General features: G+C 43.4%; 1 protein-coding gene across 11 annotated transcripts in view; it reads left to right on the forward strand.

Annotated features, from left to right (window-relative positions):
• Positions 1-10016, forward strand: part of spire1a (spire-type actin nucleation factor 1a) — a 168489-nt gene extending 158473 nt beyond the window's left edge. For 10 of the 11 annotated variants that reach the window (XM_055893201.1, XM_055893197.1, XM_055893203.1 and 7 more), the window contains 4 exons: positions 2273-2343; positions 2628-2655; positions 2769-2929; positions 6469-10016. In XM_055893201.1, the coding sequence (XP_055749176.1) occupies positions 2273-2343; positions 2628-2655; positions 2769-2929; positions 6469-6715 (507 nt within the window). In that variant the 3' untranslated portion in view covers positions 6716-10016. The remainder of the gene's footprint in view (positions 1-2272; positions 2344-2627; positions 2656-2768; positions 2930-6468) is intronic. The other variant, XR_008755585.1, reaches the window with a different exon arrangement.
• The last annotated feature ends 15326 nt before the right edge of the window (positions 10017-25342 follow it).

Genomic DNA, 25342 nt, shown 5'->3' on the forward strand with positions numbered 1-25342 from the left:
AGCAGGGCTGGGCCTGTCTAGATACTGTACCATTTGGGCTGGGCCTGTCTAGATACTGTACCAGCAGGGTTGGGCCTGTCTAGATACTGTACCAGCAGGGTTGGGCCTGTCTAGATACTGTACCAGCAGGGTTGGGCCTGTCTAGATACTGTACCAGCAGGGTTGGGCCTGTCTAGATACTGTACCAGCAGGGTTGGGCCTGTCTAGATACTGTACCAGCAGGGTTGGGCCTGTCTAGATACTGTACCAGCAGGGTTGGGCCTGTCTAGATACTGTACCAGCAGGGCTGGGCCTGTCTAGATACTGTACCAGCAGGCCTGGGCCTGTCTAGATACTGTACCGGCAGGGCTGGGCCTGTCTAGATACTGTACCAGCAGGCCTGGGCCCGTCTAGATACTGTACCGGCGGGCCTGGGCCCGTCTAGATACTGTACCGGCAGGGCTGGGCCCGTCTAGATACTGTACCGGCAGGGCTGGGCCCGTCTAGATACTGTACCGGCGGGGCTGGGCCTGTCTAGATACTGTACCAGCAGGGCTGGGCCTGTCTAGATACTGTACCGGCAGGGCTGGGCCCGTCTAGATACTGTACTGGCGGGGCTGGGCCTGTCTAGATACTGTACCAGCAGGGCTGGGCCTGGGCCCGTCTAGATACTGTACCAGCAGGGCTGGGCCTGTGTAGATACTGTACCGGCGGGGCTTGGCCTGTCTAGATACTGTACCGGCGGGGCTGGGCCTGTCTAGATACTGTACCGGCAGGGCTGGGCCCGTCTAGATACTGTACCGGCGGGGCTGGGCCCGTCTAGATACTGTACCAGCAGGGCTGGGCCTGGGCCCGTCTAGATACTGTACCAGCAGGGCTGGGCCTGTGTAGATACTGTACCGGCAGGGCTGGGCCCGTCTAGATACTGTACCGGCGGGGCTGGGCCTGTCTAGATACTGTACCAGCAGGGCTAGACCTGGGCCTGTCTAGATGCTGTACCGGCGGGGCTGGGCCTGTCTAGATACTGTACCAGCAGGGCTAGACCTGGGCCTGTCTAGATGCTGTACCGGCGGGGCTGGGCCTGTCTAGATACTGTACCAGCAGGGCTAGACCTGGGCCTGTCTAGATGCTGTACCGGCGGGGCTGGGCCTGTCTAGATACTGTACCAGCAGGGCTGGGCCCGTCTAGATACTGTACCAGCAGGGCTGGGCCTGTCTAGATACTGTACCGGCAGGGCTGGGCCTGTCTAGATACTGTACCGGCAGGGCTGGGCCCGTCTAGATACTGTACCGGCGGGGCTGGGCCTGTCTAGATACTGTACCAGCAGGGCTGGGCCTGTCTAGATACTGTACCAACAGGGCTAGACCTGGGCCTGTCTAGATGCTGTACCAGCAGGGCTAGACCTGGGCCTGTCTAGATGCTGTACCGGCGGGGCTGGGCCTGTCTAGATACTGTACCAGCAGGGCTAGACCTGGGCCTGTCTAGATGCTGTACCGGCGGGGCTGGGCCTGTGTAGATACTGTACCAGCAGGGCTAGACCTGGGCCTGTCTAGATGCTGTACCGGCGGGGCTGGGCCTGTCTAGATACTGTACCAGCAGGGCTAGACCTGGGCCTGTCTAGATGCTGTACCAGCAGGGCTAGACCTGGGCCTGTCTAGATGCTGTACCGGCGGGGCTGGGCCTGTCTAGATACTGTACCAGCAGGGCTAGACCTGGGCCTGTCTAGATGCTGTACCGGCGGGGCTGGGCCTGTCTAGATACTGTACCAGCAGGGCTAGACCTGGGCCTGTCTAGATGCTGTACCGGCGGGCCTGGGCCTGTCTAGATGCTGTACCGGCGGGGCTGGGCCTGTCTAGATGCTGTACCGGCGGGGCTGGGCCTGTCTAGATGCTGTACCGGCGGGGCTGGGCCTGTCTAGATGCTGTACCGGCGGGGCTGGGCCTGTCTAGATACTGTACCGGCGGGGCTGGGCCTGCCTAGATGCTGTACCGGCGGGGCTGGGCCTGTCTAGATGCTGTACCGGCGGGGCTGGGCCTGCCTATAGAAGGGTCTGATGTGATTCCTTATTCTACAGAAAGGTTTTGTAGAACAGACATGACAATCTGAACTTTGCACAGCATTGTGTCCTCCTGGGCCTTCAAACATCACTCAACCCAATCCAATTACCACTGAACTAATTCTGAAGTAGTCCGACTGGATTATCTTGTGCCGGCCCTGTATCGCTTATTATCTTTGACTTCATATTGACTTGATCTCTGAAATAACCGTTCTCCTCCTCCTCCTCCTCCTGTAGCTGTGTTTCTCCTGTCGGACTACAAGGTTCTCCTTCTTCACCCGGTCCTACACCTGCCAGTTCTGCAAAAGGTACATTTTATAGTACAGCTGTATTTATAGTACAGTTATTTTGTAGTCAGGGGTTGGAACCAAAATCATTTTCCAATCGTTTCGTTCTGAACAAAGTAATTTTTTTTGGTTTCCGACCTGCAAAATAAAGTTCTCAACCAATTTTCGTTGACCACTTTTGGCACTTAAACACTATTTTCAGGACTACTGGATAAAAAGTATACAAAGGTACTGGAGAATCTCTTAACATTAATCAGAATGAATGAGACTTGTGTGACTGAATATTTATCTCTCTCTCTCTCCAGGCCTGTGTGCTCGCAGTGCTATAAAAAGGTGAGCCAAAGTCCTCCTCGTCCACCCATTGACCACACTAGCCCTTTAATTGTTGACAGATTAGATGTTCAGATCCTCTATCTGACCCTCTGACTCTGTCCCGTTGTTTCCAGAAGAGACTTCCATCTAAGCCGTATGCCAACCTGTCCATCTCCTCTCTGGGATCTACTACCACCATCCTACCCAGGGAGGAGGCAGAAGGGACATCAGCCTTGGACACCCCAGAGAAGCCCTCGTCCAGCCAGCGCCACAGCCTCCGGCGGACTGTCTCCGGGTACACATAACATCATTACCGGTCTTTGTGCTTAGGGATGTGACGAATAACATTTAAACTGCTAATTCCTTTTTTCGTTTAAATGATCATTTAAAATAAAGTCACAATTCAGATATGGTCCTGAGTATGACCACTAAGGGGCAGTACACTTCAATCTACTGCGGTCCTGGCTACCTACCAGACAGAGCAGTTCAATCTACTGCAGTCCTGGCTACCTACCAGACAGAGCAGTTCAATCTACTGCAGTCCTGGCTACCTACCAGAGAGAGCAGTTCAATCTACATTTACATTTACATTTAAGTCATTTAGCAGACGCTCTTATCCAGATCTACTGCAGTCCTGGCTACCTACCAGACAGAGCAGTTCAATCTACTGCAGTCCTGGCTACCTACCAGACAGAGCAGTTCAATCTACTGCAGTCCTGGCTACCTACCAGACAGAGCAGTTCAATCTGCTGCGGTCCCCCACCCACTTAGCAACGATGGTAGTAATGCTGTGTCCCCTTCTCCATGTTCTCAGTGGTCAGTACATGGGACTTCCTGTCCCACTTCTCATCAATGTGACGGCTCGTTGCTCGTTGCAGTATTGTATGACAGCGTGTTCATAGACATCCAACAGTCTCTTGTTGTTGTTTGAGAGCTTGTTGTTGTTGTTTGAGAGCTTGTTGTTGTTGTTTGAGAGCTTGTTGTTGTTTGAGAGCTTGTTGTTGTTGTTTGAGAGCTTGTTGTTGTTGTTTGAGAGCTTGTTGTTGTTGTTTGAGAGCTTGTTGTTGTTGTTTGAGAGCTTGTTGTTGTTGTTTGAGAGCTTGTTGTTGTTGTTTGAGAGCTTGTTGTTGTTGTTTGAGAGCTTGTTGTTGTTGTTTGAGAGCTTGTTGTTTGAGAGCTTGTTGTTTGAGAGCTTGTTGTTGTTTGAGAGCTTGTTGTTGTTGTTGTTGTTGTTGTTGTTTGAGAGCTTGTTGTTGTTTGAGAGCTTGTTGTTGTTTGAGAGCTTGTTGTTGTTGTTTGAGAGCTTGTTGTTGTTGTTTGAGAGCTTGTTGTTGTTGTTTGAGAGCTTGTTGTTGTTGTTTGAGAGCTTGTTGTTGTTGTTTGAGAGCTTGTTGTTGTTGTTTGAGAGCTTGTTGTTGTTGTTTGAGAGCTTGTTGTTGTTGTTTGAGAGCTTGTTGTTGTTTGAGAGGTTGTTGTTGTTGTTTGAGAGGTTGTTGTTGTTGTTTGAGAGCTTGTTGTTGTTGTTGTTGTTGTTGTTGTTTGAGAGCTTGTTGTTGTTGTTTGAGAGGTTGTTGTTGTTGTTGTTGTTGTTGTTGTTGTTGTTGTTGTTGTTGTTGTTGTTGTTGTTGTTGTTGTTGTTGTTTGAGAGCTTGTTGTTGTTGTTTGAGAGCTTGTTGTTGTTTGAGAGCTTGCGCTTTGTACTCGCAGACACAATTTCTCCATCAGGGCTGTCCAGTTTTTCAACATGGTGTTTAGTCGTCTGGTTCTAGATATGCGATATGGGTGTTGCAGCAGACATCCTGTACCCCCTAGTGACATTACATCATTCCAGTGACAGACCGGAGGGAGAGGGTTGATTGACTACAATGGTGACACTGAGAGAACATAGTTGACTGGCATCAAAATGGACGGTTGAATGGACTGATTTCAGTTAACACCTTGTTACTCAGAAGGCTACAGGGCTAGGTGGTTGGCTAGGTACCTGGTCTTGTTGGTCAGAAGGCTATAGGGCTAGGTGGTTGGTTAGGGACCTGGTCTTGTTACTCAGAAGGCTACAGGGCTAGGTGGTTGGCTAGGTACCTGGTCTTGTTGGTCAGAAGGCTACAGGGCTAGGTGGTTGGCTAGGTACCTGGTCTTGTTACTCAGAAGGCTACAGGACTAGGTGGTTGGCTAGGTACCTGGTCTTGTTGGTCAGAAGGCTATAGGGCTAGGTGGTTGGTTAGGGACCTGGTCTTGTTACTCAGAAGGCTACAGGGCTAGGTGGTTGGCTAGGTACCTGGTCTTGTTGGTCAGAAGGCTACAGGGCTAGGTGGTTGGCTAGGTACCTGGTCTTGTTACTCAGAAGGCTACAGGACTAGGTGGTTGGTTAGGGACCTGGTCTTGTTACTCAGAAGGCTACAGGGCTAGGTGGTTGGCTAGGTACCTGGTCTTGTTACTCAGAAGGCTACAGGGCTAGGTGGTTGGCTAGGTACCTGGTCTTGTTGGTCAGAAGGCTACAGGGCTAGGTGGTTGGCTAGGTACCTGGTCTTGTTACTCAGAAGGCTACAGGACTAGGTGGTTGGCTAGGTACCTGGTCTTGTTGGTCAGAAGGCTATAGGGCTAGGTGGTTGGTTAGGGACCTGGTCTTGTTACTCAGAAGGCTACAGGGCTAGGTGGTTGGCTAGGTACCTGGTCTTGTTGGTCAGAAGGCTACAGGGCTAGGTGGTTGGCTAGGTACCTGGTCTTGTTACTCAGAAGGCTACAGGGCTAGGTGGTTGGCTAGGTACCTGGTCTTGTTGGTCAGAAGGCTACAGGGCTAGGTGGTTGGCTAGGTACCTGGTCTTGTTGGTCAGAAGGCTACAGGGCTAGGTGGTTGGTTAGGGACCTGGTCTTGTTACTCAGAAGGCTACAGGGCTAGGTGGTTGGCTAGGTACCTGGTCTTGTTACTCAGAAGGCTATAGGGCTAGGTGGTTGGCTAGGGACCTGGTCTTGTTACTCAGAAGGCTACAGGGCTAGGTGGTTGGCTAGGTACCTGGTCTTGTTACTCAGAAGGCTACTTGGCTAGGTGGTTGGCTAGGGACCTGGTCTTGTTACGCAGAAGGCTACAGGGCTAGGTGGTTGGCTAGGGACCTGGTCTTGTTACTCAGAAGGCTACAGGGCTAGGTGGTTGGCTAGGTACCTGGTCTTGTTACTCAGAAGGCTATAGGGCTAGGTGGTTGGTTAGGGACCTGGTCTTGTTACTCAGAAGGCTACTTGACTAGGTACCTGGTCTTGTTACTCAGAAGGCTACAGGGCTAGGTGGTTGGCTAGGTACCTGGTCTTGTTACTCAGAAGGCTACAGGGCTAGGTGGTTGGTTAGGGACCTGGTCTTGTTACTCAGAAGGCTACTTGGCTAGGTGGTTGGCTAGGGACCTGGTCTTGTTACCCAGAAGGCTATAGGGCTAGGTAGTTGGCTAGGTGGTTGGCTAGGGACCTGGTCTTGTTACCCAGAAGGCTATAGGGCTAGGTGGTTGGCTAGGTGGTTGGCTAGGGACCTGGTCTTGTTACCCAGAAGGCTATAGGGCTAGGTGGTTGGCTAGGTGGTTGGCTAGGGACCTGGTCTTGTTACCCAGAAGGCTATAGGGCTAGGTGGTTGGCTAGGGACCTGGTCTTGTTACCCAGAAGGCTATAGGGCTAGGTGGTTGGCTAGGTGGTTGGCTAGGTGGTTGGCTAGGTACCAGCTGTACCTAAATAAAGGAGGTAGTAAAAAGGACCCTCTTGAAGTCGTTGTCGTTGTAAACGGGAATTAGTTCTCAACTGACACACCTGGTTAAATAAAGATTAAAGCGGAACCTCCTTTCCGCTCTCCTCCCCCAGGTTATCCAAACGCAAAATTGAGGGGTCTCGTGACGAGCTGGATCTTCCCAAGGAGCTGACAGAGGATTGGTGTACCATGGAGGTCTGCATCGACTGCAAGATGTTCATCTCTGAGATCATCTCCAGCAGCAAGCGCTCTCTGGCCACCAAGCGAGCCCGTCTGAAGAGGAAGACACAGTCCTTCTACTTGTCTTCAGCTAGCACAGACGACTACAGACGCTCTGAGAGGACCGTCAATGAGGTTTAGACTACAGACGCTCTGAGAGGACCGTCAACGAGGTTTAGACTACAGACCCTCTGAGAGGACCGTCAACGAGGTTTAGACTACAGACGCTCTGAGAGGACTGTCAATGAGGTTTAGACTACAAACCCTCTGAGAGGACCGTCAATGAGGTTTAGACTACAGACCCTCTGAGAGGACCGTCAATGAGGTTTAGACTACAGACGCTCTGAGAGGACCGTCAATGAGGTTTAGACTACAGACCCTCTTGAGAGGACCGTCAATGAGGTTTAGACTACAGACCCTCTTGAGAGGACCGTCAACAAGGTTTAGACTACAGACCCTCTTGAGAGGACCGTCAATGAGGTTTAGACTACAGACGCTCTGAGAGGACCGTCAATGAGGTTTAGACTACAGACCCTCTTGAGAGGACCGTCAACAAGGTTTAGACTACAGACCCTCTTGAGAGGACCGTCAACAAGGTTTAGACTACAGACCCTCTTGAGAGGACCGTCAACAAGGTTTAGACTACAGACCCTCTTGAGAGGACCGTCAATGAGGTTTAGACTACAGACCCTCTGAGAGGACCGTCAATGAGGTTTAGACTACAGACCCTCTGAGAGGACTGTCAACGAATAAAGTATCTACCACAGTATAGATGAGCTAGTAGAATATTTAACCATTTCTTATTCGCTCACGTTATGTGATTAACCCTAATATACTGAACTAATATATAAACGCAACATGCAACACTTTCAAAGAGTTTTCTGAGTTATAGTTCATAAAAAAAGTTCAGGAAATCAGTCAATTTAAATAAATAAATTAGGCCAAAATCTATGGATTTCACATGACTGGGCAGGCTGCAGCCATGGGTGGGCCTTGCAGGGCATAGGCCCAACTGCTTGGCTGCCATTTCCACCCGCTGGGGAGCCAGGCATAGCCAATCAGAATGAGTATATACTCACAAAAGGTCAGACAAATGCTCCTCAGCACCAAATACCCCCCCCCCCCCCCCCCTAGACAATCCAGCAGATGAAGAAGCCGGATGTGGAGGTCCTGGGTTGGCGTGGTTATTTGTGGTCTGCGGTAGTGAGGCCGGTTGGATGTACTGCCCAAATGGTCTAAAACGACGTTGGAGGCGGCCTCTGGTAGAGAATTGAACATTCAATTATCTGGCAACAGCTCTGCTGGACATTCCTACAGTCAGCATGCCAATTGAACGCTCCCTCAAAACACAAGACATCTGTGGCTTTGTGTTGTGACAAAACTGCACATTTAAGTGGCCTTTTATTATCCCCAGCACAAGGTGCACCTGTGTAATGATCATGATGTTTGTTTATCTTCTTGATATGCCACACCTGTCAGGTGGATGGATTATCTTGGCAAAGGACAAATGCTCACTAACAGGGATGTTACTTGAATTTGTGCAAAACATTTAGAGAAATCAGATTTTTTGTGCTTATAGAACATTTCTGGGATTTTTTTTATTTCAGCTCATGAAACATGGGACCAACACTTTACATGTTGCGGTTTTTATATTTTAGTTCAGTGTATTTAGGGGAGTTGAATTAGGGGGACCATTCACATAGCTGCTGAGATCACTGAGGTGGTCGGGCAGTCGGTGAGACCTCTAGTCCCCGTCCAGAGACAAGACGTTAATTAACAAGCCTCTAGTTTCTGTCAGACTCTGGAAGTACAGACCCTTCGACTGCGTCCCAGATGGCACCCTATTCCCTACACAGTGCACTACCATTTGGGACACTGCCCTTGTCTAACAGGCAATGCACTATAGAGCCATCAGTCAGGTCTTAGCAGGCTAGTTTCCATAGGCATGACCACTCTAGGCATTTTAATTCTAAGGTAGTCTCCCATGCCACAGCAAATAAAATTAAACCAAATGACATGCCACAGCCAATAAAATTAAACCAAATGACATGCCACAGCCAATAAAATTAAACCAAATGACACGCCACAGCCAATAAAATTAAACCAAATGTTACGCTACTCCAAATTTTTTGCCAGGTCTTGTCTTCTAAAATCGGATTGGCTGGGAAACGGGGTAAGGTCAGAGGTCAAATGATTTGGTGTGTTTTAGCCACTTGTTTACTATGACGTATTTGTATCATTTCTGTGCCTGGTGCCAAACTAAATGCCATGTCATTCTATGGACCTGTAGTATATTGGTAATAACTTGATGAGGAATTGATATAGGGATTCTAGAAGCAGAATATTGGTAATAACTTGATGAGGAATTGATATAGGGATTCTAGAAGCAGAATATTGGTAATAACTTGATGAGGAATTGATATAGGGATTCTAGAAGCAGAATATTGGCAATAACTTGATGAGGAATTGATATAGGGATTCTAGAAGCAGAATATTGGTAATAACTTGATGAGGAATTGATATAGGGATTCTAGAAGCAGAATATTGGTAATAACATGATGAGGAATTGATATGGGGATTCTAGAAGCAGAATATTGGTAATAACTTGATGAGGAATTGAAATAGGGATTCTAGAAGCAGAATTATTATTATGATTTGTTTCTTGGTTCCTAGCTGACCAATAGGATTTCAGAATGGTGTGATGTGATTGTGTACATGCTGTATTTAAAACCATCCATAATCTATTATATTCTAGTATATATAACAATGTTTTTCCAGGAATATTATCTTAAAGATTTTGTATTTCTTTTGTATGTAATATTAACGTTTATCTCCTGTCGGGGTCAGAACAGATCACATAGTCCTTCTAGAACAGTCAGGTCTGGATAGCACTTACCAATGTATTGTTGTTGAGAGGTTCCTTCTCTTTACTCATTTAATTTAAATTCTTAAATCTTTTGTTTGTTCCACGTCGTGAAGTTAGTGTGGTGTGATCCTAGAGTTAATCGTTTGTGTTAGAGCTTGGGGTTTGGAAGCAGGTGTCAGCGAAGCACATCTTTCTGAATGTACAGGGTATAATGTTTTTTAAAATATCGTATTTCAAGTACAATCTAAATCTATATACAAAGAATTTTAATGCCCCCTTTAAAATAATTATTTATTCACGCACACTATCCATACATGGTCTGCCTAGAGACCGCACATGGGCGCGTTGTCATGCATACACATAAATCCTACACACCCAATTTGCAACTTTCAAATTAATTTATTTTCTGACCCCTTGTACCAACTGCGGTAGAAAGATCAGAATTATAACAAGTTTGACATGACTACCGTCGGTATCAACCTCCCATTAAATGTTCATTTGGACACCGTGAGGAAGGAATGGTGTGTGCATTCTATAAATCTTTGGTTTTATATGACAATAAAATTCTCTTTTGAATTCTGTGTTGTAGTATTTCTGCTCTGCACTCGACGGGGTTGAAATTAGGTATTCCTTTAATAAAGTACTGTGTATGTCAGGTGTCAGTTCAACAGTTAAAAAATAAAATAAAAAATATCCCAACTTGAAATGTACACAACTGATAAAAACTACCTATCAGCCATGGATATCACCACATGATTACAGTAGTGTTTATCAGCCATGGATATCACCACATGATTACAGTAATGTTTATCAGCCATGGATATCACCACATGATTACAGTAGTGTTTATCAGCCATGGATATCACCACATGATTACAGTAATGTTTATCAGCCATGGATATCACATGATTACGGTAATGTTTATCAGCCATGGATATCACCACATGATTAAAGTAGTGTTTATCAGCCATGGATATCACATGATTACAGTAGTGTTTATCAGCCATAGATATCACCACATGATTAAAGTAGTGTTTATCAGCCATAGATATCACCATATGATTACAGTAGTGTTTATCAGCCATAGATATCACCACATGATTAAAGTAGTGTTTATCAGCCATAGATATCACCATATGATTACAGTAGTGTTTATCAGCCATGGATATCACCATATGATTACAGTAGTGTTTATCAGCCATGGATATCACCATATAATTAAAGTAGTGTTTATCAGCCATGGATATCACCATATGATTACAGTAGTGTTTATCAGCCATGGATATCACCATATGATTACAGTAGTGTTTATCAGCCATGGATATCACCATATGATTACAGTAGTGTTTATCAGCCATGGATATCACCACATGATTAAAGTAGTGTTTATCAGCCATGGATATCACCATATGATTACAGTAATGTTTATCAGCCATGGATATCACATGATTACAGTAGTGTTTATCAGCCATGGATATCACCACATGATTAAAGTAGTGTTTATCAGCCATGGATATCACCATATGATTACAGTAGTGTTTATCAGCCATAGATATCACCACATGATTACAGTAGTGTTTATCAGCCATGGATATCACATGATTACAGTAGTGTTTATCAGCCATAGATATCACCACATGATTAAAGTAGTGTTTGTCAGCCATAGATATCACCACATGATTACAGTAGTGTTTATCAGCCATGGATATCACCATATAATTAAAGTAGTGACTTGGCCTGTATTATAATATACCTGGCCTGTATTATAAAAGACCTGGCCTGTATTATAATAGACCTGTTCTATAGTATAATAGACCTGGCCTGTATTATAATATACCTGGCCTTTAGACCTAGCCTGTATTATAACAGACCTGGTCTGTTTTATAATATACCTGGTCTGTGTTATAATAGACCTGGCCTTTAGACCTGGCCTGTATTATAATAGCCCTGGCCTGTAGACCTGGCCTGTTTTATAATAGACCTGGCCTGTTTTATAAAAGACCTGGCCTGTTTTATAATAGACCTGGCCTTTAGACCTGGCCTGTATTATAATAGCCCTGGCCTGTAGACCTGGCCTGTTTTATAATAGACCTTGCCTGTATTATAATAGACCTGGCATGTATTATAATAGACCAGGCCTGTATTATAATAGACCTGGCCTGTATTATAATAGACCTGTATTATAATAGACCTGTATTATAATAGACCTGGCCTGTATTATAATAGACCTGGCCTGTATTATAATAGACCTGGCATGTATTATAATAGACCAGGCCTGTATTATAATAGACCTGGTCTGTATTATAATAAACCTGGTCTGTATTATAATAAACCTGGTCTGTATTTGAATAGACCTGGCCTGTATTATAGTAGACCTGGCCTGTATTATAATAGACCTGGCCTGTATTATAATAGACCTGGTCTGTATTGTAATAGACCTGGTCTGTATTATAATATACCTGGCCTGTATTATAATAGACCTGGCCTGTATTATACTAGACCTGGCCTGTATTATAATATACCTGGCCATTAGACCTAGCCTGTAGTATTAGACCTGGCCTGTATTATAATAGACTTGGCCTGTATTATAATAGACCTGGTCTGTTTTATAATAGACCTGGTCTGTATTATAATATACCTTGCCTGTAGACCTGGCCTGTACTAAAATAGACCCGGCCTGTATTATAAAAGACCTGGCCTGTTTTATAATAGACCTGGCCTGTAGACCTGGCCTGTTTTATAATAGACCTGGCCTGTAGACCTGGCCTGTTTTATAATAGACCTGGCCTGTATTATAATAGACCTGGCATGTATTATAATAGACCAGGCCTGTATTATAATAGACCTGGTCTGTATTATAATAAACCTGGTCTGTATTTGAATAGACCTGGCCTGTATTATAATATACCTGGCCTGTAGACCTGACCTGTATTATAATAGACCTGGCCTGTATTATAATAGACCTGGTCTGTAGACCTTGCCTGTATTATAATAGATCTGGCCTGTATTATAATAGACCTTGCCTGTATCATAATAGACCTGGCCTGTATTATAATAGATCTGGCCTGTATTATAATAGACCTTGCCTGTATCATAATAGACCTTGTCTATAGTATAATAGACCTGGCCTGTATTATAATAGACCTGGCCTGTATTATAATAGGCCTGGCATGATTTATAATAGACCTGGCCTGTATTATAACAGACCTGGTCTGTATTATAATATACCTGGCCATTAGACCTAGCCTGTAGTATTAGACCTGGCCTGTATTATAATAGACTTGGCCTGTAGACCTGGCCTGTACTAAAATAGACCCGGCCTGTATTATAAAAGACCTGACCTGTATTATAATTGACCTGACCTATATTATAATATACCTGGTCTGTAGACCTGGCCAGTAATATAATAGACTTGGCCTGTATTATAATATACCTGGATTATAATAGACCTGATCTGTTGTCCAGGACTGTATTATAATAGACCTGGCCTGTATTATAATAGCCCCTGCCTGTAGACCTGGCCTGTATTATAATATACCTGGCCTGTATTATATTAGACCTGATCTGTATTATAATTTACCTGGTTTATATTTTAATAGACCTGGCCTGTATTATATTAGACCTGGTCTATATTATAATAGACCTGGCATGTATTATAATAGACCTGGCCTGTAATATAATAGACCTGGTCTGTATTATAATAGACCTGGCCTGTATTATAATAGACCTGGCATGTATTATACTAGGTCTGGCCTGTATTATAATAGGTCTGGCCTGTATTATAATATACCTGGTCTGTATTATAATATACCTGGTCTGTAATATAATAGACCTGGCCTGTAGATCTGTTCTGTATTATAATAGACCTGGCCATTAGACCTAGCCTGTATTATAATAGACCTGGTCTGTATTGTAATATACCTGGCCTTTTTAATAATAGACCTGACCTGTTCTGTATTATAATAGACGTGGCCAGAAAAATAATAGACCACGCACTCTACACACACGTACACTGTCACGTTCCTGACCTGTTTTCTGTTATTTTTGTATGTGTTTAGTTGGTCAGGGCGTGAGTTGGGGTGGGCATTCTATGTTTTGTGTTTCTATGTTTAGGTCAGGTGTATTAGCCTTATATGGTTCTCAATCAGGGACAGGTGTTTGACGTTTCCTCTGATTGAGAACCATATAAAGGTAGGCTGTTCACACTGTTTGTTTGTGGGTGATTGTCTTCTGTGTCTGTGTATGTTGCACCACACGGGACTGTTTCGGTTTGTTCGTTCGTTTGATGTAGTCTGTACCTGTTCGTGAGTTCTTCGTGTCTTTATGTAAGTTCCATGTTCAGGTCTATCTACATCGTTCGTTTTCTTATTTTGTAGTTTGTTGAAGTGTGTTCGGTTTTCGTCTGTACTTTAATAAACTTCGTTATGTCCAAATATCACGCTGCACTTTGGTCCAATCCCTACTCCTCCTCTTCGTCTGAAGAGGAGGAGGACAGCCGTTACATACACATGGATGTTGTATTGTAGATATGTGGTAGTAGAGTAGTTTAATGTGTTGTGAAAAGTGTTATGAAATGTAATGTCATGTAATATTTTAAATTGTACAGTGGCAAGAAAAAGTATACGAACCCTTTGGAAATACCTTGATTTCTGCATAAATTGGTCAAATTTGATCTGATCTTCATCTAGGTCACAACACTAGACAAACAAAACAGTCTGCTTAAACTTATAAAACACCAAAAATTATTTTTTCTCATGTCTTTATTGAACACACCTTTATAAACATTCACAGAGCATGGCGGAAGATGTATGTGAACCCTTTGGCAGAAACATTTTCTGTATTTGCGGACCAGACCTGCACAACGGTCAGGAGGAATTTTGGACAATTCCTCTTTACAAAACTGTTTCAGTTCAGCAATATTCTTGGGATGTCTGGCGTGAACTGCTCTCTTGAGGTCATGCCACAGCATCTCAATCGGGTTGAGGTCAGGACTCTGACTGGGCCTCTCCAGAAGGCGCATTTTCTTCAGTTGAAGCCATTCTGTTGTTGATTTACTTCTGTGTTTTGGGTCGTTGTCCTGTTGCATCACCCAACTTCTGTTGAGCTTCAATTGGCGGACAGATAGCTTAACATTCTCCTGCAAAATGTCTTGATATACTTGGAAATTCATTTTTCCATATATGATCGCAAGCTGTCCTGAGGCAGCAAAGCAGCCCCAAACCATGATGCTCCCTCCACCGTACTTTACAGTTGGGATGATGTTTTGATGTTGCTGTTCTTTTCTCCACAGTGTTTCTTCCAAACAACTCAACTGTAGTTTCATCTGTCTACAGAATATTTTGTAGCGCTGTGAAACATCCAGGTGCACTTTTGCAAACTTCAGACGTGCAGCAATGTTTTTTTTGGACAGCAGTGGCTTCTTCCGTGGTGTCCTCCCATGAACACCATTCTTGTTTAGTGTTTTACGTATCGTAGACTCGTCAACAGAGATGTTGGCATGTTCCAGAGATTTCTGTAAGTCTTTAACTTACACTCTCCATTTATAGACAATTTGTCTTACCGTGGAGTGATGAACATCAAGGCTTTTAGAGATACTTTTGTTACCCTTTCCAGCTTCATGCAAATGTTATAAATCTCCTGTGAATATCAGGTTACAGTGGGTCTGCTTTACAGCGCCCTCTCTCTCCCACAGAGGGGGAGAGGAATAGAGTTGGACAGTTTTATGACGGTCGTAAATACTTTGCCTATGGGCTCTACAGGATGGAGGGGAAAGAAACCTTTTGTTACAAGGACTACAACATAAAAAGGTTGAATAATTATATTTTTAAAAATCCCAAACCGTTGGAATGGTCAGTGGGTCCTTTAAAGAACAATTGTCAGATCAGTTGTTGTTTTGGCAACTCATTAAGGACGGTATAACTACATAACTGTATCTCTGAATGTTTATATTTCCCAGTTATCAGGTTTGCTATAAGTGTTGTGGAATGTATAGGATTTAAATATGAAACTATTTGTGAGAAGACGAAATGTGATCTTGGCCTTCTAAATGAGAAAATGTTTTTTCATGTAAAGTTTGTCCAGTCAGTAACCACGTCCCCAGCTAGCTTCTGGCTAGCTTCTGGTTAGCTTCTGGCTAGCTTCTGGCTAGCTTCTGGCTAGCTTCTGGCTAGCACAGACATTATGCCAAACGTAATGGAACGTAATTCTCCCCCAAGTGTTTAAAATGACCCGCTGAAGAACTCTCTATAGACCAGTTATGTGCAGCGCCAGCTGAACACGTTACAAACGGTTAAGAAAACTACAAGAGACCAAGCAGGCCGGACGGTGTGGAACCGGATATCACGAATGGTCAGACTCTGAGACCAGATAAAACGTGGAGCGTGGCTGCATGTTGAAATGGTTAGAAAATGTTGAAACTCTGTCAAAGAAGACTACACAGAAACATCCAGTTTGCAGTTGTTTCAAGTACTTTGGTCTAGTAAACTCGACCGGGGTGGTACTTTGAAAGATCCATTCAAACGAACATTGGTATGACTGGAAGATTCGTTCTAACAGACACTCCGAGACCAACCTACTACAACTACAAAGGACATGGTGATCTCTGGTGGACAACCAGAGACTTACACAACCAGAGACTTTCTGTCAAATTACTCTCCGTAGATGGATCGAGTGTTTTCAACAGAGAGACAGCAAAGACACGTAAAAATGTACAGTGGGGCAAAAAAGTATTTAGTCAGCCACCAATTGTGCAAGTTCTCCCACTTAAAAAGATGAGAGAGGCCTGTAATTTTCATCATAGGTACACTTCAACTATGACAGACAAAATGAGAAAAAAAATCCAGAAAATCACATTGTAGGATTTTTAATTAATTTATTTACAAATTATGGTGGAAAATAAGTATTTGGTCAATAACAAAAGTTTATCTCAATACTTTGTTATATACCCTTTGTTGGCAATGACAGAGGTCAAACGTTTTCTGTAAGTCTTCACAAGGTTTTCACACTCTGTTGCTGGTATTTTGGCCCATTCCTCCATGCAGAGGATAAAATGCAAATGAATTACTTAAAAATCATACAATGTGATTTTCTGGATTTTTGTTTTTATATTCCGTCTCTCACAGTTGAAGTGTACCTATGATAAAAAATTACAGACCTCTACATGCTTTGTAAGTAGGAAAACCTGCAAAATCGGCAGTGTATCAAATACTTGTTCTCCCCACTGTACCTCGATCCCTGCGGAAGGTGAGGAGTCAGACCACATCCCTGCGGAAGGTGAGGAGTCAGACCACATCCCTGCGGAAGGTGAGGAGTCAGACCACATCACTGCGGAAGGTGAGGAGTCAGACCACATCCCTCCGGAAGGTGAGGAGTCAGACCACATCCCTGCGGAAGGTGAGGAGTCAGACCACATCCCTGCGGAAGGTGAGGAGTCAGACCACATCCCTGCGGAAGGTGAGGAGTCAGACCACATCGCTGCGGAAGGTGAGGAGTCAGACCACATCGCTGCGGAAGGTGAGGAGTCAGACCACATCGCTGCGGAAGGTGAGGAGTCAGACCACAGACCACATCCCTGCGGAAGGTGAGGAGTCAGACCACATCCCTGCGGAAGGTGAGGAGTCAGACCACAGACCACATCCCTCCGGAAGGTGAGGAGTCAGACCACATCCCTGCGGAAGGTGAGGAGTCAGACCACATCCCTGCGGAAGGTGAGGAGTCAGACCACATCCCTGCGGAAGGTGAGGAGTCAGACCACAGACCACATCCCTCCGGAAGGTGAGGAGTCAGACCACATCCCTGCGGAAGGTGAGGAGTCAGACCACATCCCTGCGGAAGGTGAGGAGTCAGACCACATCCCTGCGGAAGCTGAGGAGTCAGACCACATCCCTGCGGAAGGTGAGGAGTCAGACCACATCCCTGCGGAAGGTGAGGAGTCAGACCACATCCCTGCGGAAGGTGAGGAGTCAGACCACATCCCTGCGGAAGGTGAGGAGTCAGACCACATCCCTGCGGAAGGTGAGGGATCAGACCACATCCCTGCGGAAGGTGAGGAGTCAGACCACATCCCTGCGGAAGGTGAGGAGTCAGACCACATCCCTGCAGAAGGTGTAGTTTCCTAAAGTATGTTCCAGAAATAACATGTGTTTTTTCTCCACTGTGGTGTATATTATCAACCCAGTCTCAAGCATCAGATCATATTTTGGTAAAATCACTTTAATATTATTCATAAAGAAATAAGACATAGTTTTGTTATAAAAACACAAGTCACATGAATTAATAAATATAGACAATATAAGCATTTACACAAGTAATTCAGGATATAAAATAAATGAGAAAGAAAGAAATACATTATTTTAAAAAGTGAGTTTTTTTTTCTTCTCTTAGATAGCGTTATAGTCTATGCCGCTATATGCATAGTGCTTTGAAACGGATAGAAACCCACAGAGAAGCATGCAACAGGCTCATCTAGTCACATGACGTCTCCTGGTTCCCGTGGTAACCACCCTGTCAGGGCTACAGGGTCTGTACAATAGGTTCAAGAGTAAATTGGCACTGTAGTGCTATCTGTAGTGCTATCTGTAGTGCTATCTGTAGTGCTATCTGTAGTGCTATCGTAGTGCTATCTGTAGTGCTATCTGTAGTGCTATCTGTAGTGCTATCTGTAGTGCTATCTGTAGTGCTATCTGTAGTGCTATCTGTAGTGCTATCTGTAGTGCTATCTGTAGTGCTGCGGATAGCCTAGTAGCTGCTCGTAACAAACAAGTTATGAGGGACTGGACACAGATCGAGATGGAGGGTTGAGAAAACACTGCTGTGGAGCAGTTAGCAGTAAGACAGGCCTAGATATATAAACATATGGATATGCCTACACACACTGATGTTTCTCCTTGGTTTATAAAGCCATTGGCAGTGTCTCGCCTACTGTTGACTCACCAGCAGACCGGTACACTGCATGGCCTTCAGTGTCTAAACCTGACACAAAGCACAGGACTATAGCCTCAGCATCTCTGACTGATGCTTCTGGTAGTCAGGCTGCAGTTCTGAGTGGTCATGGGATGGCTGAGGGACAGATATGTAGTGGACTGATCGTTCCCCCCTCCAATCACCGCTACTAGAAGAACAACGCAGTCCAGTGATGTGCTGATTTGTAATGTAATATTGATTTGTAATGTAATATTGATTTGTAATGTAATATTGGTAGGATAAAGACAGATGGTTAGGCTCACTGCCTGAATACTGCATGTCTGTCAAGTCTTCTCCACAACATTTCCATTCATTATAATCCACATTATAATTCACATGTCCTGTTGCCGCTGCAGGATTAATTTATTTCTGTAGCGAACTGGTTCAAATGAAGATCCTACATCTGTAAATGTTGTTGACCACATTCTGCCAGGGTAGTAAACATAACCCATGTGGTTCAACTGGCCTTTAATGACTCGTTAGAAAGTGAACAACGGCAGATGCTTGGGAGGGAGGAATGGTTTTCTATGAATTCACTATGTCCATGTATTATCATCTGTTTACATGCTGCCCACACGTCCCTAGACTGGCAGTAGTAGTAGTGTGGTGGATGTCTCTGTGCTTGCTGCGCTGCCCACACGTCCTTAGACTGGCAGTAGTAGTAGTGTGGTGGATGTCTCTGTGCTTGCTGCGCTGCCCACACGTCCTTAGACTGGCAGTAGTAGTAGTGTGGTGGATGTCTCTGTGCTTGCTGCGCTGGTGCTGAGTTTGGAAGCAGCGTCACACCAGGGAGTGAAGGGAGATCTTACATGCATTGTTCATTCAGGGGTATAGGAAGATATGGTTTGGTAGGGTATGTTATGGTAGGGTATGTTATGGTAGGGTATAGGAAGATATGGTTTGGTAGGGTATGTTATGGTAGGGTATGTTATGGTAGGGTATAGGAAGATATGGTTTGGTAGGGTATGTTATGGTAGGGTATAGGAAGATATGTTATGGTAGGGTATGTTATGGTAGGGTATAGGAAGATATGTTATGGTAGGGTATGTTATGGTAGGGTATAGGAAGATATGTTATGGTAGGGTATGTTATGGTAGGGTATAGGAAGATATGTTATGGTAGGGTATGTTATGGTAGGGTATAGGAAGATATGGTTGGGTTGGGTATGTTATGCTAGGGTATGTTATGGTAGGTTACTGTTTGGTAGGGTATGTTATGGTAGGGTACTGTTTGGTAGGGTATATTATGGTAGAGTACTGGTTGGTAGGGTATAGGAAGATATGGTTTGGTAGGCTATGTTATGGTTGGGTATAGGAAGATATGGTTTGGTAGGGTATGTTATGGTAGGGTATAGGAGGATATGGTTTGGTAGGGTATGTTATGGTAGGGTACTGTTTGGTAGGGTATGTTATGGTAGGGTATAGGAAGATATGGTTTGGTAGGGTATGTTATGGTAGGGTATAGGAGGATATGGTTTGGTAGGGTATGTTATGGTAGGGTACTGTTTGGTAGGGTATGTTAAGGTAGGGTATAGGAGGATATGGTTTGGTAGGGTATGGTAGGGTAGGATAGGATAGGATATGGTATAGTATGGTATGTTATGGTAGGGTATAGGAAGATATGGTTTGGTAGGGTATGTTATGGTAGGGTACTGTTTGGTAGGGTATAGTATGGTAGGATATAGGAAGATATGGTTTGGTAGGGTATGTTATGGTAGGGTACTGTTTGGTAGGGTATGTTATGGTAGGGTATAGGAAGATATGGTTTGGTAGGGTATGTTATGTTATGGTAGGGTATGTTATGGTAGGGTACTGTTTGGTAGGGTAGGTTATGGTAGGGTATAGGAAGATATGGTTTGGTAGGATATGGTAGGGTAGGATATATGATATTGTAGGGTATGGTACTGTAGGATAGGGTATGGTATGGTAGGATATGGTATTGTAGGATAGGATATGGTATAGTATGGTATTGTAGGGTAGGATAGGATATGGTATAGTATGGTATTGTAGGATAGGATATGATATGGTATAGTATGGTATTGTAGGGTAGGATAGGATATGGTATAGTATGGTATTGAAGGATAGGGTAGGATAGGATATGGTATAGTATGGTATTGTAGGATGGGGTAGGATAGATATGGTATAGTATGGTATTGTAGGATAGGGTAGGATAGTATATGGTATAGTATGGTATTGTAGGATATGGTATAGTATGGTATTGTAGGATAGGGTAGGATAGGATATGGTATAGTATGGTATTGTAGGGTAGGATAGGATATGGTATAGTATGGTATTGTAGGATAGGATAGATATGGTATAGTATGGTATTGTAGGATAGGGTAGGATAGTATGGTATTGTAGGATAGGGTAGGATAGTATATGGTATAGTATGGTATTGTAGGATATGGTATAGTATGGTATTGTAGGATAGGATATGGTATAGTATGGTATTGTAGGGTAGGATAGGATATGGTATAGTATGGTATTGTAGGATAGGATAGATATGGTATAGTATGGTATTGTAGGATAGGATAGATATGGTATAGTATGGTATTGTAGGATAGGGTAGGATAGATATGGTATAGTATGGTATTGTAGGATAGGATAGATATGGTATAGTATGGTATTGTAGGATAGGGTAGGATAGTATGGTATTGTAGGATAGGGTCGGATAGATATGGTATAGTATGGTATTGTAGGATAGGATAGATATGGTATAGTATGGTATTGTAGGATAGGGTAGGATAGATATGGTATAGTATGGTATTGTAGGATAGGATATGGTATAGTATGGTATTGTAGGGTAGGATAGGATATGGTATAGTATGGTATTGTAGGATAGGATAGATATGGTATAGTATGGTATTGTAGGATAGGGTAGGATAGTATGGTATTGTAGGATAGGGTAGGATAGATATGGTATAGTATGGTATTGTAGGATAGGATAGGATATGGTATAGTATGGTAATGTAGGGTAGGATATGGTATAGTATGGTATTGTAGGATAGGGTAGGATAGATATGGTATAGTATGGTATTGTAGGATAGGATAGGATATGGTATAGTATGGTAATGTAGGGTAGGATATGGTATAGTATGGTATTGTAGGATAGGATATGGTATAGTATGGTAATGTAGGATAGGATAGGATATGGTATAGTATGGTATTGTAGGGTAGGATAGGATATGGTATAGTATGGTATTGTAGGATAGGATATGGTATAGTATGGTATTGTAGGGTAGGATAGGATATGGTATAGTATGGTAATGTAGGATAGGATAGGATATGGTATAGTATGGTATTGTAGGGTAGGATAGGTTATGGTATAGTATGGTATTGTAGGGTAGGATAGGATATGGTATAGTATGGTATTGTAGGGTAGGATAGGTTATGGTATAGTATGGTATTGTAGGGTAGGATAGGTTATGGTATAGTATGGTATTGTAGGGTATGGTATAGTATGGTATTGTAGGGTAGGATAGATATGGTATAGTATGGTATTGTAGGGTAGGATAGGATATGGTATAGTATGGTATTGTAGGATAGGGTAGGATATGGTATAGTATGGTTTTGTAGGGTAGGATAGATATGGTATAGTATGGTATTGTAGGATAGGATAGATATGGTATAGTATGGTATTGTAGGATAGGGTAGGATAGGATATGGTATAGTATGGTATTGTAGGGTAGGATAGGATATGGTATAGTATGGTATTGTAGGGTAGGATAGGATATGGTGTAGTATGGTATTGTAGGGTAGGATAGGATATGGTATTGTAGGGTAGGATAGATATGGTATAGTATGGTATTGTAGGATAGGGTAGGATAGGATATGGTATAGTATGGTATTGTAGGGTAGAATAGGATATGTGTAACGGATGTGAAATGGCTAGCTAGTTAGCGGGTGCGCGCTAGTAGCATTTCAATCAGTTACGTCACTTGCTCTGAGACTTAAGTAAGGTTTCCCCTTGCTCTGCAAGGGCCGCGGCCTTTGTGGAGCGATGGGTAACGACCGTGCTTCGTGGGCGACCGTTGTTGATGTGTGCAGAGGGTCCCAGGTTCGCGCCCGTGTCGGGGCGAGGGGACGACTTAAAGTTATACTGTTACATATGGTATAGTATGGTATTGTAGGATAGGGTAGGATATGGTAGGGTATGGTATTGTAGGATAGGATATGGTACAGTATGGTATTGTAGGATATGGTATAGTATGGTATTGTAGGGTAGGATAGATATGGTATGGTATTGTAGGATAGATATGGTATAGTATGGTATTGTAGGATAGGGTAGGATATGGTATAGTATGGTATTGTAGGGTAGGATAGATATGGTATAGTATGGTATTGTAGGGTAGGATAGGATATGGTATAGTATGGTATTGTAGGATAGGATAGGATATGGTATAGTATGGTATTGTAGGATAGGATAGATATGGTATAGTATGGTATTGTAGGATAGGGTAGGATATGGTATAGTATGGTATTGTAGGATAGGGTAGGATAGATATGGTATTGTAGGATAGGGTAGGATAGATATGGTATAGTATGGTATTGTAGGATAGGATATGGTATAGTATGGTATTGTAGGATAGGGTAGGGTATGGTCGGGAAGGGTAGGATATATGGTAGGATAAGGGAATTTGTAGGGTATGGTAGGATATGGTATTGTAGAGTATGGTAGGGTAGGGTATGGTATGGTAGGGTATGGTAGGGTATGGTAGAGTAGAGTATGGTAGGATATGGTATTGTCGGGTATGGTATGGTAGGATATATGGTATTGTCGGGTATGGTATGGTAGGATATATGGTATTGTCGGGTATGGTATGGTAGGATATATGGTATTGTCGGGTATGGTATGGTAGGGTATGGTAGGGTATGGTAGAGTAGAGTATGGTAGGATATGGTATTGTCGGGTATGGTATGGTAGGATATATGGTATTGTATGGTATGGTAGGATATATGGTATTGTAGGGTATGGTAGGATATGGTATTCTAGGGTATGGTAGGATATGGTATTGTAGGGTATGGTAGGATATGGTATTGTAGGGTATGGTATTGTAGGGTATGGTAGAATATATGGTATGGTATGGTAGGATATGGTAGAATATATGGTATGGTATGGTAGGATATGGTCAGGTATGGTATGATACAGCAATCCAACTGCAATGGATACCTAGCTATGATAAATTATTAACAGGGTGGAGCTGGAAAGATAAAAAAAAAAACGCATTGTAGACAGCGACCATACCGGTAACATTGCAGGCATTTTACTGATATCCATCATTACGATAAGTAGCCCATACTAGAGAAATGTGACGTTTGAAATGAAATAACTTTGCTAATATGGGTGATTGTTCATGGAACAATTGATGGCCACAACCATCAAACTAGCAGTAGTAGTTTAAAACCTGTTTTCAATAGGGGGTGCTGTTCAGTAGTAGTTTAAAACCTGTTCTCAATAGGGGGAGCTGTTCAGTAGTAGTTTAAAACCTGTTCTCAATAGGGGGTGCTGTTCAGTAGTAGTTTAAAACCTGTTCTCAATAGGGGGTGCTGTTCAGTAGTAGTTTAAAACCTGTTCTCAATAGGGGGTGCTGTTCAGTAGTAGTTTAAAACCTGTTCTCAATAGGGGGTGCTGTTCAGTAGTAGTTTAAAACCTGTTCTCAGTAGGGGGTGCTGTTCAGTAGTAGTTTAAAACCTGTTCTCAATAGGGGGTGCTGTTCAGTAGTAGTTTAAAACCTGTTCTCAATAGGGGGTGCTGTTCAGTAGTAGTTTAAAACCTGTTCTCAATAGGGGGTGCTGTTCAGTAGTAGTTTAAAACCTGTTCTCAATAGGGGGTGCTGTTCAGTAGTAGTTTAAAACCTGTTCTCAATAGGGGGTGCTGTTCAGTAGTAGTTTAAAACCTGTTCTCAATAGGGGGAGCTGTTCAGTAGTAGTTTAAAGAATAATAACAAAATGTGGTGCACATTAATGTTAGAAACTGTGGTGCACATTAATGTTAGAAACTGTGGTGCACATTAATGATAGAAACTTTGGTGCACATTAATGTTAGAAACTGTGGTGCACATTAATGTTAGAAACTTTGGTGCACATTAATGTTAGAAACTGTGGTGCACATTAATGTTAGAAACTGTGGTGCACATTAATGCTAGAAACTGTGGTGCACATTAATGATAGAAACTGTGGTGCACATTAATACTAGAAACTGTGGTGCACATTAATGCTAGAAACTGTGGTGCACATTAATGTTAGAAACTGTGGTGCACATTAATGTTAGAAACTGTGGTGCACATTAATGTTAGAAACTGTGGTGCACATTAATGTTAGAAACTGTGGTGCACATTAATGTTAGAAACTGTGGTGCACATTAATGCTAGAAACTGTGGTGCACATTCATGTTAGATACGGATCCTTCATTTTATCGTTATTGTAGCAATTCAGGCAATTTATGGCCATATGGATATTTTTCCTTATGATCCAGCTCTGTTACAGGGCTTCAATCATTGTTATGTTGACTTACTTAGTTTGGGTAGAGGAGCGTTGGTCTGAAATGGCACCCTTATTCCCTTGTCTTGACCAGAGCCTACCCAGTTCCCTATGTAGTGCACTAGTTCTGACCAGTTTGTACCTTATTCCCTATGTAGTGCACTAGTTCTGACCAGTTTGTACCCTATTCCCTATAGTGCACTAGTTCTGACCAGTTTGTACCCTATTCCCTATGTAGTGCACTAGTTCTGACCAGTTTGTACCCTATTCCCTATGTAGTGCACTAGTTCTGACCAGTTTGTACCCTATTCCCTATGTAGTGCACTAGTTCTGACGAGTTTGTACCCTATTCCCTCTGTAGTGCACTAGTTCTGACCAGTTTGTACCCTATTCCCTCTGTAGTGCACTAGTTCTGACCAGTAGTCGTGAATAAGGTGCCATTTCAGATGTACCCTTGGAGGA

Source organism: Salvelinus fontinalis, chromosome 32 (assembly GCF_029448725.1).
Source record: "Salvelinus fontinalis isolate EN_2023a chromosome 32, ASM2944872v1, whole genome shotgun sequence".
Taxonomy (NCBI): domain Eukaryota; kingdom Metazoa; phylum Chordata; class Actinopteri; order Salmoniformes; family Salmonidae; genus Salvelinus; species Salvelinus fontinalis.